The following is a 17,148-nucleotide window of genomic DNA, read 5'->3' as shown; positions in this document are numbered from 1 at the left end:
TTCCTCTGCAGCAGTGGCTATATTTCAGTGAGGAGGAAAGTGAGCTTGTGCACATGATCAAACTAAGCAGTATGCAATATGTTTTGAAATCCATCTGAAAGGAAGATAATATAGACAGGAAAATTATCATCTCAGTGCCACTCACAGCCCTCCACGGTGACATGAACTCTATTCTAAAGAATCACAGTGAAATTTCTTTTAGATCAGACTAATAAAACTGAAAATGCAATCTATCGTTCTTTATTAACTACCCTAAATGCTTCACGAGTACTATTTTTCTCACTTGACTTACATAAGAATTAAAGCAAATGGGGTACATCATTGGTCTTAATGGAAGCAGCCACGTGCTGTAACAACTGGTGATGCAGCTGACAGGCTCTCCATAAAAAAAGAGAAAACGAAAGGCTATAAGCAAGACTGGATGCCATTTAAAAATACGTCCCCCAGAAACTTCCTTCAGAGACTGTGAAACTTGCTATTCCACATTATATCCTAGAGGGTCTGTTGGTACCTACACGAAGGAGATCTCCTTCCTTAAACCTGAGCTATTCTATGGGCTGTCATGGACTGAAATAATCTTTGGGAGCCTCTATCATTGCTGATTTAAGCAGAACAGGCTGCAGGTTATGGTGGTAGCTGGTGTGAGCGCAAGAACAACAGCAGGGAACACCATGGAGAGGGGAATAAGGAATTTCCAGAAACATGCCTAAGGTCTCGTGCCCCCCGAGCTGTCCCAGGGATGCGTCTGGCCACGCAGTGCTCACTTACTTGGGCTGATGATTCCGGTGCTCCTTCTCACCAGCCTCCCCCTCCTTCTCCCCGTTCTCCTTCTCCACCGAGTCGTACGTCGACAGTGCCCGGTTCCTGAACCTGTGCCGTCTGTGAGGCTCTTCTCCATTCTCGCCCTTGGACCCAGGCTCTCCTTCCCTGTTCCCAGACCTCGACCCTCCCCGGTGTCGGGAACGCCGCTCGCTCCTGGCCCCGTTGATTGTCCCGTTGCCTTCCTTGCCTTGCCGTTCGGCAGAGTGCCGGTGAGTCCGATGCCTACGGTGCTCCTTCTCGGCACCTTCTTCCACTGACCCTCGGCGATGGTGCCTCTTTCCCCCTTCCTGGCCCCTGCTGCGATCACTTTTCCCTTCCTTACTCCCCCCTTCCACCTCCTTGCTGCGGCTTCTGTGCTGCCTGTGCCGCTCCTCCTTATTGTTGGCACCTGATTCCCCATTCTCCTCCTTGGTCACATCACCCTTCTCTTGGTCTCCCAGTTTGTCCTTATCCCGATGCCGGTGGTGCTTTCGTGGAGCTTCTGCCCCATCAGCAGAGCTGACTTTGGTCTGCTCCACCTCCTGCACGTCCACAGGGCTCAGCTTGCTGATGTTGTTCCTCCCTTCGCCCCTCGGCTCGACCACCAGTGGCCGATCCAAATGAGTCTTCATGTCGGGCCTGATGTGAAGGGTGGTCGCGTAACGCACCCGCTCCTCCGGATCCAGCTCATTGTACAGTGCCTCGCAGCTGGCTCGGAAGTTGTGCATCCGGATCTGGCTGGTCCTCTGCTCCCAAACGGACTTGGATTTGGAGGAGTTCTGCTGCTTGCTAAGGAGGGGAGGAAGGCGAAAAGTTAGTATCTAACTTCCCACCAATTCCCTAAAATGCAACAAAAATAAACAAATAAAAGAAGAAATTTTCAGCTGAGACAGGGGGTTAGAGGGTTGAGCCAAAGAAATTATAGGAATGGAGAGAGAATGGCTGGCGGAGAACATGAGCAGGGAAAGCCAGCAGCATCATCAGTGTTAGTTTGCCCCCATATGCGTTAGACGCTGTGAAACGTGCCCTCTGGGAAGGAGTTATCTTGATTTCTAAAATGTGGTCATCCCCCTTGGAAGCCTCAGGTATAGTCTGAAGGGTTAAAGTCTCTGCACACAAAAATCACATAGTACAGCCAGAGCTTTCAAACAGTCCGCAAGTCTTCCCCACAATTAACAGCACCTTTCTCCCCACCTGGAAACATCTGGATGAGCAGATTAGCAGCAAGTAAGAGAAGTTAGATTGGCAGGAGGAGCAAGGGGAAAATAAACCTGCCCCGAAGGATCTGAGCCTGAGCACCCTGCCACCAGCCCCTTCCCATGACAGCCAGCCAGAGGGGACGCCTTCCAGACTGCACTGCCCCATTGGCTAACGGCACAGCAGAGCCGTTCCTCTGAACCTACAGTATCTTTCTGAGGTTCAGCCCAAGCATCGTCGGTGTCTGGAAAAGTACAAGAATGGAAAACTGTTCCGTGTACCGTGAAAAGACTCCAGAGACCGGCAGAGTCCCACGTAGCTGCAGATGTGATGACAGCACCTTTATCCCCTAGAGACCTGCTCTTTTCTCTGTCATCTGCTGTGATGAAGAAACCTCCACTGGCACTGCCTTAATGCTTTGACTGTGCAGCATGGCACCTGGTTTCTGACCACCACATGCGAATGGGTCACCCACCTTTCCAATGCAAGAAGGAAGGTTTGCTTGCTTTCTTCTTAAAGATTGCAAGTCAAATTCCGCTTTTGCATAAAAGCAAAGTAAACCCCCTGACTTCCAGGGTGGAGTTCTGGACTTGGCCTGGTGGAGGGTCAGCTCCCATTTTCTGCCTGAATGTAACTTCTTCTAACAAAGAGAGGAAAGCCATTTTCCTTCTGCCAGCCTGCTCAGATGTCTCCATTTGCCACCCATCAGCCCAGCCTCTACGGCTGGAGGGGCTGTGCGGGGCTCACTGGCCTCCAGCACTTCACGTGCAGCCACAAGGCTGTGGAAATAAGGAGGCAGATGCATTTTCCTTACGCACTTTCTGGGCTCCCCTGACAATGGAAGAACGCGGCTGTTGTGTGTGTATGTGCTGATGTGGACTGTCAGGGTCTGTCGCCGTGCGCGGACCCTGGGGGGGGCAGCATTCAGACGGGCTCCTGCAGCACAGCGGGAGCAGTCGGAAAGGCTTTGCATCTGACAGCTCTGCTGGGGGATCGGTTCTTTACGGAGGGTGCTGCTGCCTGGGTCTGCTAAAGAGGCAAAAACCTACTTAAACGCTCACTGCAGATGGGATGAGGGCACCCAGGCAGATGTGAAGAAATCCAAATTAATCCAGAAGTCAGAGTGAGTAGAGCTAACCGCCAAAGCTAAAAGTCTACATCCTCTATTCCCAAGAGGCACATTCTGGGCTAATTTCCAGCAACTGCGTGCCCCATTTACACTGCAGCAGAAGGACAAGTGACAAAAATCACAGTCCTAAACATAAATGATAACAGAAGTTACTGGGGACATAGCTGAGAGCCCCACTCACCAAAAATCGCACATCAAAGGCAGAGCAGGCGGCTCATCAGCGGAGAACCCCCCTCAAGCTGTCCTGGTACAAGGATGAACAGCCTCATCAGAGCAGGCAATAACTTGCCATTTCTTTTTGGTTCAACATTATGAAAGATTGAGTTACTATCACTCATCAGCAGATTTCCTGGCTTTGGAAAGAATTAATGAGTAACACGCAAAGCCTCCAATTGCCCAGACCTGCTGCCCCATACAAGGATTTCCCATGAGAAGCCACGTGCTCTGCGTTCGCAGCTCTCCACAGTCAGCAGAGATGGGCACAGGGAGATGGAGCTGCCTGGGACGGGAGTCCCGGGATGTCCTGCGTATCCTCCAGGATGGACGGGGTGCCAGGCTCGGCAGCGCTCCAGATCGAGCTCTGCTAAACTGAGCTGGGCTACAAAATGAACCTCCTCTTTAGCACGCAGACTCAGGAAACCAGACAGCTTAGGGATGCGTATGTGCATGTCTGAGGTCCCCGTGTGCGGCCTCGGTGCAGGCCACTGAACGCGTTTGTTCTTAGGGGACATCTCTCACTTCATAATGAAATGCCTCGGGGTAGGGACTGGCTTCTGTTCTGTGTGCTGAACAGCCAGAGTGAGCTGTCAACACTGCACTCAGAACTAGTAATAACAAGTTAGAGTTGGGAAACTGCACTTACACCGACTGAAGTTTTCAATTTATCTACAAACCAAGAGCATGGAGAAGAGCACAACCACCTACTCCCTACACACCATCCTGTGCTCCATTTCAGTGGGACGGGCACCATGCAGGGGTGGGATGCAAAGCCCCGGCCTCCCTGCAGTGATGCTTCAAAGAAAAACACACAGTAAATCATCAGACAACTTTCTTGGACACAGCCCCTCCTCCATCAGTGCCTATTCTGAGCCCATCAAAGCCAAGATATAAAGAAAATCTCCTAAATCAGGCTGGATGTGTTGAGGAGGATGGTAGAGGACGCAGAGCTGGTACTCATCACACTGTGCAGAGGAGACACTCAGAACCTGCTAGCTCTGACACAAGATGTATCACTTCAGGATGGTTTTTTTAGTCATGTTTCAGAACATAAATCAGCCTCTTAAATTATGTCTGAGGTGCTAAAGCTTTCACTGTACCTCACTCCTCACTAAATGAAAGGTGCTGTCAGGTACATACACCACTGAGAACCTGGAGAAACCAAGTAATAAACACATTAAGTAAGCCCATTTTGCTAAAATCCCCTCCTTAAAACAGAAACTGACATTACAGACTCGAATTTCTCAGCACCTAGAAATGAGATGCATCCCCAATGCTGACACAAGCAGCGGAGGTGATTGCCAAAGGACTACAACACACAGCCACCCGCTGGCTTTGGTTACTGACTAGTCAAAGAGCAGGAGGTTCAGCAGCAATGACTGCTTCCTTTCTACTTTCCACATGAAAAGATACACCAAAAAAAAAAAATAATCAGAAAATACATGAAGCGCAGTAAAAACACACTCAGGAAAATGAGAAACCTGCCTGCCAGCTCATTATCATACTCAAACTGTTCAGGAACATCAGGAGGAAGCGACAGCGTGCATAAAGTCTGCTGCAGGAAAATGGACGTAAAGCAACCGAGCAGGTTGGTCCCTCAGGGGACAGCGTTCCGGGTTTTCAGAGCCAAAGCGGCAGCAACTGGAGGGAATGTGGCGTCTGCTTGTCCAATTAAATTTATCTGACTCTCACTTTCTACAAGTTCCCACAGCAACTGAACGTGGACGTCTGTGACAGCGTCTCCTCTCCTGTTGCTCTGCTGCACTACTTCGCAGAGGAGAGCTTTTGAACTTCTTCACGGCACAACAGGAATGTCACCTTAAAACAAAGCACGGTTCCACTAGAACTGCCTGCCTAGGAGGATACAGCGCCTACGCACACAGCAAAGAAGCGCAGAGAGATGGAAAAACACAGACAGGGCAAAATCACTTCCCCTGCTTCCTCCAGCGTTTGGTCCGGTTAATTATGAAGTGCAACATGGGGCAGACACAAACCATCTACAGCACGAGCAAGGTATGCCGCAGCAGAGTATGACTTGTCAAATATGATAAAAAGTGAGCCTTGGTGATAACAACTATTTATTCCACAAGAGAACACTTTCTATTTATGAAGCCAACTCCTTATCTGAAATCCTGTTCACTGCTGCTCAAAATTCTTCTGAATTCATTAAGAAAACTGCAATAATCACTTCTGATGTGCAGACATAGTACAAAGACTAAAGTTAATTCACTTTCTTTACAATGACTTCCCATCCTATTTTCTGTCTACAGAATATTTTGAACTCTTTGAAGGGTACTGGCAATATACACGGTTTTTAGGTCCTCTGGGCTTGAAACGTTGTAGTATATACTACTGCTAATATGCTTCTCTGAGTAACTCCACTGGTTGTATTTGGATTAAAGCCAGCAGTCAAACAACTCCTGCCTGTGGCTAGAAGGAAAAACATATAATTCATGTAGAATCAAATAAAATTCATATTAATGAATCAGTGACTAATATTGGTATAAATAAAAACATGAAATCACTCACTGTATAGATGGTTCAAGAAAGGAAAGCACGTTTTTAGTCATATTCTAATCTTAGGGTATTCCTTAATGATTGAAGGTTTTGTTACCATAACCTTTTAAAAAACTGCTTCAGTTAATGGCACTTTGCTTCCCAGAACTAGTGGTTTAATCAGCTGCATAAAAGCAATCCTTAAAATTTTGCTTTAGTAAATAATGGATGAAAACTGGCTATGAACAAAATAATTTGATGTTAAAAATACCTACATATTAGATTGTGGGTATGAAAGAATACGTTTGATTACAGATGAAAGGGAATTTCTTGTTAAAATACAGTTTCAATAGAAAATGCAATGCAAAAATCTTTCCACTAAAATCATATTTTCTGTTCATAAACTTGGAGCAGCTCTCTCTACGTTTCACTTTTCCACTTGGAAAATACAATGAAGCATTTTAGTTTGGGGTAGGCATGCACAAAGCAGAATGTTTTATCTCTGTTTGGCTTGATAAAACAATTTTCTCTCAGATGAACTCACCACTAGTGTTTAAATTCGCTTTGTCAGTGACCCCAGGAGTTGCCGCTTGGATGCTTTAGCACCTTTTCTTCTTCATGAGCTACATCTCCCGCCTGAGCTCTCTCGGGAGGTGGACTGCGCTCTCCCACCGAGCTGGTGCAACGGAGTGCCTCACAAACACCCTTACCAAGGGCTGCTGCAGAAAAAGTTGCCCAGTCTTATCCAATATTATTCTTGAATTTCATTTTGGTTTTATGTATCGGAATTTTTGATATTGCAGTTTCTCAGAAAGCAAACATTTTCCTTCATACTCTTTCCCCTAATGTCAATTAGCCAGAAACTCTAAATTTTGAATGTGGTCTAAGCCTAATGTAATACTGGCCTTGTGTCACAATCATGGAATGGCTGGGGTTGGAAGGGCCCTCTGGGGGTCACCCAGCCCAACCCCTGCCGAAGCAGGGTCACCCAGAGCAGGCTGCACAGCACCGCGTCCAGGCGGGGCTGGAATATCTCCAGAGAAGGAGACTCCACAACCTCCCTGAGCAGCCTGGGCCAGGGCTCTGCCACCCCCAAAATACCATCGTGTCCTTATGTTCAGAAACTTGCTACTGAAATTTGAAAGCCTTTCAAACTAACGGAGATGCCAACTTCTTAGATTGGAAAAATTCACTAAATGACACATTTTGTATTTAGCGCATCTTATCATGCTCAGATTGATTTTCCACTCCGGTAGAGTGCTCTTTTAGGGAATTCGGAGAACTGCGCATACAGAACTTGCTGACGATGGGTAACTGGTCTTAGCAGGAGGAGGAACCCGAGATGCCGGACAGAGCTGAGCAGCACTGTGGGTCCTTCGGGAGCCACTGCACACACGGGCACTCACGGCTTGGCAGCTGCCAGCCCTGCGGCCAGTGCCTTTGGCCAGCGGTGAGCCAGAAAGCTTCCAAGGTGTGTATCAGAACTCAAGTTAGGAAAGCTCTAGCGTTTAGTTACCAGTGCCTTGAGGTGTCTGTGGCCACTTAAAAGCAGTTAAAGTCATTACGTGCTGCTGCTTAGAGTTCAAAGACAGCTGCATCACTTGTTTTTGTATAGCTCTGAACTGAGGCAAAGTTAATCTAAGCCAAAACTTCCTGGTGTTAATGTAGAAAAAGTTCTACTGCTTTCAGCTTGAGCTTTTTCATAAGAACGGAATGATTTCGCTCAACCATAACTCGCCATCCTGCATGCTGCTCCCTACCATCCTGAATGCTGCTCCCTATTGCTCTAATCAGAATAATTTTCTAATGATTTTCAGTAAAAGTACATCACATACTAGTCCCAGAAGTATAAATATGAGGCTTAGCTTTATGCACACTCTGATCTTAAGAAAATGCTGGAAAATACTCACTTCGTCTCAAGTTGTATTGCTAACATTAGTCACGAGATCTCTTTTCAGACCTCAAGATTTATCTGGCATTTCAGTTATGAATTGTGATCAAGTAATTGCATCCTCATGAATAAATAACAGGGTGAAAGGGTTAAAAGTAACACAAAAAAATGGAAGTTAAAAGCCACATCGCTATGGCCTGATTTAACAAAAAACACGCTGAGGTTAAATATGCAGAACCATTAAGTTTTCCTAAAATCCAGTCAAATTACATTTAAATTATTTGTTTCCTCTGAAGCGTTCATGCCACACTCTCCAGAAGATGTTCCAGCAATTACGCTGCAATGGCCCAGTCTAGACTCTGCTATGGCCAAAGTCCTACCATGAGCTCCAGGGTTTTGATAAATACCAAGACAAAACACATCAGAGAATGAAGCCACAGCCCCCTTTTTTGCACTATGAGGATGGAATTAAAGCAGATGGCCCAGACAATGAATATATAAAAGCAAGCGATAGAGATCAAAAACAATTTGGTTTCTTGGATGGCAAATGACAAATTCATCCTGGTAGAAGATATCTGAGATTTTTCATTTCCCTCTGTACGCTATCAGCTTGTCTCTAGCTGGACGGGTGCAGCAGAGACACGCCGTGATGGCTGGGGTGGGAAAGAGTTGTTCAAAGAAAGCCCAGTTTTTGTCTGGGGAGGAAAAAAAAAGAATCTGTGGCAGGTGCAGATGTTCAGCACTTCTGGAGAAAAAGACTCCCAGCTTGTGAAACACTGGCTTTAGCTTTATTTACCGTTCTAGAAAATGCCTTAGGAACATGTCATTTTTCATGTCCAAGCAATGACTGACACCTCTGGAACCTATTAGAAATAAACAATACACAATAGCAATACAAAGAAAACTTCAAGTTACCAAATGCATAATTTGGGATTTCATCAGCCATTGCACTATAAGGAGGACTCGTATGAAAATGCAACATACCATAACTCTTAAATATGCACTACTGAAAAGGTAAAACATAATTATTCACTTAGCTGTGTGTCATCACCTATGTGCATATAAATTAGTTGCCAATTTCAGTATGTATTTTAGATAAATGCTGATCTACTTAAAGAAAGTAAGTAGAAGAAAAGTGCAAGTGGAAGAAAAGAAGGTTATCAGGAGTAGTCAGCATGGATTCACCAAGGGGAAATCACGCCTGACCAATCTGATAGCTTTCTACGATGACATGACTGGCTGGGTAGACGAAGGGAGAGCCGTGGATGTTGTCTACCTTGACTTCAGCAAGGCTTTCGACACAGTCTCCCATAACATCCTCCTAGGGAAGCTCAGGAAGTGTGGGCTGGATGAGTGGTCGGTGAAGTGGATTGAGAACTGGCTGAATGGCAGAACTCAGAGGGTTGTCATCAGCAGCGCTGAGTCTAGTTGGAGGCTGGTGACAAGTGGTGTCCCCCAGGGGTCAGTACTGGGCCCAGTCTTGTTTAACTTCTTCATCAACGACCTGGATGAAGAGTTAGAATGTACCCTCAGCAAGTTTGCTGATGACACCAAACTGGGAGGTGTGGTAGATACACCAGAAGGCTGTGCTGCCATTCAGCGTGACCTGGATAGGCTGGAAAGCTGGGCAGAGAGGAACCTGATGAGGTTCAGCAAGGGCAAGTGCAGGGTCCTGCACCTGGGGAGGAACAACCTCATCCACCAGTACAGGCTTGGGACGGACCTGCTGGAGTGCAGCTCTGCGGAGAGGGACCTGGGTGTCCTGGTGGACGACAGGTTAACCATGAGCCAGCAGTGTGCCCTGGCTGCCAAGAAAGCCAATGGGATCCTGGGGTGCATCAAGAAGAGTGTGGCCAGCAGGACGAGGGTGGTTCTCCTCCCCCTCTACACTGCCCTGGTGAGGCCTCATCTGGAGTACTGTGTCCAGTTCTGGACTCCCCAGTTCAAGAAAGATGAAGAGGTACTGGAGAGAGTCCAGCGGAGGGCTACGAGGATGGTGAGGGGACTGGAGCATCTCCCCTACGAGGAGAGGTTGAGGGAACTGGGCTTGTTCAGCCTGAAGAAGAGAAGGCTGCGAGGGGACCTTATAAATGCCTACAAATATCTGCAGGGTGGGGGTCAGGAGGATGGGGCCAAGCTCTTTTCAGTGGTGCCCAGTGACAGGACAAGGGGCAATGGGCACAAACTGAGGCACAGGAAGTTCCGTCTGAACATGAGGAAGAACTTCTTCCCTCTGAGGGTGACGGAGCCCTGGAACAGGCTGCCCAGGGAGGTTGTGGAGTCTCCTTCTCTGGAGATATTCAAGACCCGCCTGGACAAGGTCCTGTGCAGCCTGCTGTAGGTGACCCTGCTTCGGCAGGGGGGTTGGACTAGATGACCCACAGAGGTCCCTTCCAACCCCTACTATTCTGTGATTCGGTGATTCTGTGAAATAGAGCATTTCTGTATTTCATTTCCTCTCCTCAGTGAATTAAAAATGGATTTCATACCACTTGCATTGCTTGTATCATAAATCTGTTATAGCATGAAAGCCTGCAATTAGCACAAGAAAATGACTCACCTTGACTTTTTAAATTATTTTTTAACTTTATTTTTAAGAAACCAACTCCAATATTTTGTCCTTAGTTTATTACCAATTTAGATTTTTTTTAGGAAAAAAAACAAAGAAAGAATATGGGGAAAAAAACATCCCTCTGTCTCAAAAGATCTTTTATGAAGTTTTGCTCTTTCAGAACAGATGACCACGGTTTTTGTTCTCACTGATATTAAAGGCACACGATATTTTACACTGTTTGAACAACCTGAGGGAGAAAAAAAAAACGGGATTTTTTTTCACCTTTTAAAAGCTCTTTTAAATTAGTAGGCTACTGTTCAACTTTCATCTGTACACAAAAATCAGACCACTTCTCTCTCAGCATAATTACAGCAACAGCACTCGCTGTGGGTAGAAACAGAGCGATCTAAAGGCATCCTGAACCCATGCTAACATTCACCCAGGAAGCGGGAGTCCACGGCACCTGCATGTCCCCAAGAGGAGTTGTTCCAGTTTATCTATTTGAATTCAAAATAAAAACCCCATTTCTAAAGATGACATTTATACTGAGTAAATGGGACCTTCAAATGTCTTTACATATCAGGGGTGCTTTACTGATGCTCTGTGATGGCTGTTGCTTTTATATACTGCACATTGTTCTGGGGTCTAGCCATTTATTTAATCAAAACAAGGGATTTTGCTGGGGAAATGCTCTTTAGATACCCACGGAGAAGAAAACGCACACTCAGCTCATCTGTCAAAAACAGTCCTGGTTTGCATAGGAAATCACAAACTACTGCCCAGACGGTGCATGGAAATGTTAAAGAGGATGAGAACCCTCAGTTACAGCTTTTTGCAGTAAAAATTTAGTCTGTTCAGAGAACAGATGTGATTCATATCAGCAAAAGCAGCCTCCATGACACCGTCTCTATTGCTGGTGGGGAGTTAGCAACAGACCTCACTGGCAAACGCCTCCAAATGTGGGCAAATCCTCCCCCCAAAGGGGTTTTAGTACCCACAATTTGATTTCCGCTTTCTAAAAGGCAGCTCTGTCTCTGGAAGTTTGGAAAAGGGGCCAGATCCTTCACTCCTTCAGGCTTTATTCCTCATTCTGCAAACATTGCCTCGGACCAGTTTGGTGCAACTCCTGCTGGAGTGAATTCAAGCGTTGGGGAGCAGACAGCTCGGCAGTACGTCTCCTCCATCACCATCTTTAACCATCCCCTCCCTCCTGCCAGGGGTAATGCAAGCTATGAGAGACCCAAAGGGCAGCAGGCATCTCTCCACGCTTTTCCGTCTGTCTACACTCTCAGCAGCCAGGAAATCCACTGGAAGAAATGAGCCAAAAGCTGCCTCAGCCTAGTCTACTCCCCTAATTTTCACTGTCCCAACCCCATGAGATCTCAGACCTTAGCACAGACATGTCACACCTATTCATCAGAAGTTCAGTCTTGGTCACAGAAGCTAAACTCACACATCATATCAACGTATTTTTAATACAAACATGTCTAAGATCCACCAGTGGACAAGGACCCCCAGAACGCCCAGGGAAAAAGGAAGGTCTCAGGAAGCTGGTGGAAAATCTCCTTTGCTTCACCATGCCTTTGGTACCTGCTATGGTGCACGTAAGAACAAACCCACGCGAGTTTGAATTGCACTTACTTGTCTCTCCAAAAGCATTAAAGAAGAAAGATAACATCAAATGGGAAAAGTGTAATCCAAAGCAAAGACACCAAGATGTGCTGATGAGAAGCTGCTGAGGAGTTTTGTTGTATTAGTCGGAAGGGAACAGTGCTATTTTCTACAAACCTGCATCGGTGTCACAGCACACCCGTGACTCACAGCAAAGCCAGCAAGATTTGTTTGTTAGGAAGTGCATGGAGTGAATGGAAGGTCTGCCACTGTGTTTGCTCAACCACAGGTAGATAGGAGCTTCCCGAGTGCCTCATTTTTACAATATCTGTAGCTTTAAGCTCCAGCTCGAGAAGGTTAGAGAGCACAGGCAATAACCAGTGCTCTCATGAGTATAAGTTTCCTCAGGATGTTTATGCAGAGTTTTCCAATTGGTCTCTCTTGGGCCTCGTTTCCAGAAGTTTCTTTTAAAGTCCTCCTCCAGCTTTCATTTAAAGAGTGCACTCTTGGTGGGCCCCCGTTCTCCTACTGAACCATAAGTGCAAACACTGGTGGAACATCAAAGCCATCAGCCCAGCACATAATAAACACAAAGAACAAAAATACAAGTGAGAACAAGACGAACCATCAAATGAGGGCAGAATGGAGAAGAGGGAAAATAGTTACGGAAGGAACAAAGGAAAATAATTAAGGAGACAGGAGAAAAATGAAGGAAGGTGGGAAACAAAATCACAGTCAATGTGCAAAACAGTACAGAGTTGCTCACAATCAAATCACAAGCGTTATATGGCAATGTCGCACACCTTCCAGTCCTTCCACCGTATGTTAGTCTGGAGGCTTTCCACAATGATGGGAATGATTTTTGGAAAAAACAAGGGGGAAGTGTAGGCATCAGGAGATGGGGAAAGAGGGAGGTTTATAATTATAGAGATGTATATCATAAATCCATTTACTGAATATCGTAACAGAGAGCAACTCACGGTGAATTTACGCTGGAGACTGACGAGCTGCGAGATACAGTACCTCGAGTTTGCTTTACAAAACTGCACATGCAAAAACAAAACAAACAAAGAAAACAAAAAGTGAGAAAAGGAAAAAAAAAAAGAGAAGAGAAACCATAAAAGACATTGGGAGGAGACTTATACAGGCTGTGTCCTAACGAATGCAGACTGCAGCGTGCGTCTTGGTAGGAGACCGGGAAAGCTTCAGAAAGTGTGGAAGCCACAGACACACCACCTTCTAGTTAACAGGGAAACAACCAAAGAACCAAAAACGGAACAAAAAAGGAAAAAAAAATGAAAAGGTGAACCAAAAGCCACACAATAATATTAGGACTTTATGCCTCCATATGCTATACTCACACAATGAAAGTCCTCCGCAGAAGTCATCTTTAGGACCTCAGGGCAGAGGTCTTTGTAGAAACAGGTGGTGATTGCTTTTACAGCTGTGCTGCAAATAATTATTTCCAAGTGGGAATGCAATGCTAATTCCCACCCTGGCCCTGTGACACGAGGAAGAAACCTCAGCATGGAAAACAGGCTGGAGGGAGGACCCTGGGCCACCTCCAGAGAACCAAAATCCACACGAGTCCAGCAGCTGGTACCAGGCTGCTTCTGCTTGGTCCCTGCCTCAGGTTTGCTCTTCAGAGGCACCTACCTCTCTCCTCTGACAGGCACAGGGATGTACCTGAGCTCAGACCATCTGAATATGGCTCACCATGTCTAAAAACCACAGGTCTGCTGCAGCTTAGGCAGGGGATTACACATTATTGCAAGGAACTTCTTTCAGTGCACGAGTAATTTTGTAGATTCTCCTCCATCCAGTGTTTGGATAAACACCATTATACATGGGGGGTTCTAAATACGGAAATTGCTGAATTACACAGAAGAAGATTTTATTCTTCCTTTGGCAGGGAATCTACAGAAAAACAGGATTCTAAATATCTCGGTAGATCTTGGCTTGAGGCACTAATTTTTTCATAGTTATAAAAAATAATTTTTATAAATCTACATCATCCAAAGAACCGTCCAAAGTCTGAAAACAAAATCCCTTCACCTCCTGAATTTGCCTTTTCAGTTGCAATACTTTTAGTCCTGCTTCCATGAGAGTTTTAATCTGCCAACGATCAATACCAGCAAGCCAGAAAGTCCAGTTAAAATCTAATGTTCATTGGATGTCATATAAGTAGAGTTCTAAATATGTATTTACTTAAAATTAATGGATTATTCTGAACAGAAATGTTGGCCCAGTTAAAGTATACAATACAACAATCCAGAGATCAAGCAATCTAGAATGAATATAAGAATAATTATGCAAGGCATTGTAAAAGTTTTGCTCGGAGCAAATAATCTGCTGAACAGTCAGGTGAAGTATTTTTACCTAAACTTCAGTATTTCTACGTTTCTACTGCACCAAATGAAACGGGAGCAGGAGTCAAAGCGGGGTTGGCATACCCTGCTGATTTGCCAGGAAAATAGCTGTTTCAAGGTTTCTCAAGCTGGGGATGCCTTTTACTCTTGAGCTGGATGCTGAACCCCCACGATGTCAGCTAAAACCTGCAGAGAACAAGCTGTTGACTACACAAATGCCTCAAGAATACGTAAGAAATTCCTTGGGCAAAACAAGTGAAAAACTCACGATGGAGGAGAATGTACCGGCCTGCCCAAATTTACCTGAGAGTCAGCACCAGTATTGTGCAATACCTGTGGAAATTTTGCTTTTAATTGCTGAAAGCAGACCTCAGCATCCCTCGGCAGGAGGCTTGGATGAACCTTTGCATTTATCCTGCCTCATTTGGTGCAGTGCAGGACAGAGGCCACGCTCTGATCCTGCCAAGGATCCTTGTAACTTGGCCAGCCAATATTATGCAAGCCCCGCAGCACTCCAGGTTCACTCCTCTGCTCCTGTTGCTGGAGTCTGCTTTTTATAAACCATAAATTTGACTAAATTTGCACTGGAACTGCAGGTGTAAAGCCATGAAGCAAAGACAGCCTCCTTTTCCAAATCAAAATCGCAGAAGTACTTGAGCTTTACTCACTGCTACTTACCATCCATGGGGGACAGAATAAAAGCAAGTGTCTTTAGGTGCAGCTGAGTCACCGTTACACCAACAGCAAGGGCAAAAAGGTAAGCTAACGGGAGGAATCACAGTACCTCACACATCAACACACTTCAGGAGAAAAAAGAAAGGGAAGAAATCACAAGCCAGCAAGAGAAAAAGAACACCTCTTTTAGTCTACACGTCACCCAACACAGGACATTCCATGGGCTAGGTGTTCAGGCACTGTTCTTGCTGGGTCCTGTTGGGTACCAACGGCCCAACAGGGATTTGGAAACAGACCACAGTATTCCCAAGACAAAAGGAAAATATGGAGCCTCTGAAATGGAAAAAGTCCTGGAGAAACAGAGAAACTCCCCTCCCATCATCCCCAGACCTGTACAAAAGGGACAGACACCTCTTCGAAGTCACTGTGAAATGATGTGACACCTCCATTTGTGCTTGGCACTTTTCTAATGAGCAGCCAGCTCACTCAGGTTTACGGGCAGTATCCACCCGCAGGTGTAAAATCAAAATGTAAACTGCTTTGAACAACCATGTGAGGGACCAGCAGAAACCAGTCAGAGCCTGGAGAGAGGAATGAGTGTTTAAAGGTTGGAAGGTTGCCCTGGGAAGTCCGTGTAACTTTGAAGAACAGTAGAGGGCAATTCTATAGACAGTGCTTAGCTCTGGTGCCCACCTTCCATGAACTGCCTCTGCCACTTTCTACAGAGTTTCATCCACTGCATCTAGGAAGTTCTCCTCCCATCCACAAAACACAGCCTACAACCTATGCTTAAACAACCTCATTGGGTCTGGCTACTTCTGTAACCCATTACTACCTGGAGTTAAAAAAAAAAACCCACTGTAAGTAACAAAATGCAAAAAGTTTCACTCAGCATCACTGCTTAGGAGGTTCCTACAAATTTAGCATTTGCTTGCTGTTGTGCTTGCTATTTTCAGACTTTTCCCAATAAAAGGTGAAGAGAGGCCACTGGAAAACACATGGGCTCTGGGTGCCTGGGTGAGGCACAGGCTGTGTCCTCTCTGGCTGGTCTGCTGGCCCATGCTGGGCTGGGTGTGCTTCTCGCAGGCCCTTTTGTACATGCCATTGGTGCATCTCTGGCTGGAATCGAAAAGGCGGAGGAGGAAACCGAACTCCGGGAGTTCAGGCTTCGGGTTAGGCAAACACAGAAAATAAAACTGTGTTTGTGCTGAAGTCTTCGTGCCACCCCATGGAACGAGCCTGAGAGCTCTCCCTTCCACTGGCGCCTTTCCAGCGGGATCGCCAAGCGCTCTGCACATCTACCACCTGCGTCATTGCCCCTTTCCCCCCCTCCTCTGCTCTCGCCGCCTTGGAAGCTGCACCAATGGTTTGCTCTAAAGACCCCTCGGGTCTGTACAGTCGCTCAGTTCAAGAGGCTGAGTGGTTTAAATGTTGTACGAAACAGAGGGTCTTAAAGACAATGCTGGGCAAACCGAACAAACCCAGAAACTCACCTCCAGAAACAACAAAGCAAGGAAAATGCTAAACAGAAAACACAAAAAAAATAAAATCACAAAAATAAGAATGAAACAATGGGCTCAAATTAAAACATAATAACACAGGTTGAACAAATATTCTCTTTAAAACCAAACTTTGCAACAATGACAAAAACAACATACCAGCCTAGATTGTTATCCTGAAAAACCACAAAACAAAAAGGCCCATTCAGGATAGAGTTCACCAGGTGAAAAAAAAACTGTGGTCAGAGAAATCTGTTCACATTAAGTCCCTTTGGCGGAGCAGAGGACAAACCGCAGCCATCCTGGGAGATCGATGAAGCAGGAACTACAAACCGAATGCAGGTGGAATATTGTAATAAAGGACTTTGAGTCAATTGCAAGATAGATAATATCTCAACACCACTGTAATAATGCGTGTATTATCAAAACCGATCCACACGACACCGTAGCACTTCACAATCTGTCAACCACAACACAACTCGTGGCTCACGCAGCAGCCAATTGCAGATCTAAATCCGAAGGCACCACTTTGGACCCCCCAAGCAGGCTGACACACGAAATAAGCAGCCAGTTTTTTAAGCTTAGGAAATGACACTTTGCAGCTGGTGCAATAAAATGACCATTTCCTGGAGCTCGGTTATGAAGAGAGGCTGGAATGGCAGAGGAGAGTGGAGGAACCGGTGCAAACAAACTGCAGGCACAGGAGCGTA

At 45.9% G+C, this 17,148-nt stretch overlaps 1 protein-coding gene across 13 annotated transcripts in view; it reads right to left on the bottom strand.

Annotated features, from left to right (window-relative positions):
- Positions 1 to 17,148, bottom strand: part of CACNA1B (calcium voltage-gated channel subunit alpha1 B) — a 311,364-nt gene that overhangs the window by 85,499 nt on the left and 208,717 nt on the right. For 9 of the 13 annotated variants that reach the window (XM_075439769.1, XM_075439758.1, XM_075439760.1 and 6 more), the window contains 2 exons: positions 12,876 to 12,938; positions 769 to 1,590 (listed from right to left, as the gene is read on the bottom strand). In XM_075439769.1, coding sequence (XP_075295884.1) covers positions 769 to 1,590; positions 12,876 to 12,938 — 885 coding nt within the window. The remainder of the gene's footprint in view (positions 1 to 768; positions 1,591 to 12,875; positions 12,939 to 17,148) is intronic. The other 4 variants (XM_075439762.1, XM_075439764.1, XM_075439767.1 and 1 more) reach the window with 1 other exon arrangement.

Source organism: Opisthocomus hoazin, chromosome 19, assembly GCF_030867145.1.
Source record: "Opisthocomus hoazin isolate bOpiHoa1 chromosome 19, bOpiHoa1.hap1, whole genome shotgun sequence".
Taxonomy (NCBI): domain Eukaryota; kingdom Metazoa; phylum Chordata; class Aves; order Opisthocomiformes; family Opisthocomidae; genus Opisthocomus; species Opisthocomus hoazin.
The sequence above is the reverse complement of the archived record's forward strand: the minus strand, read 5'-3'. Positions and strand labels throughout refer to the sequence as shown.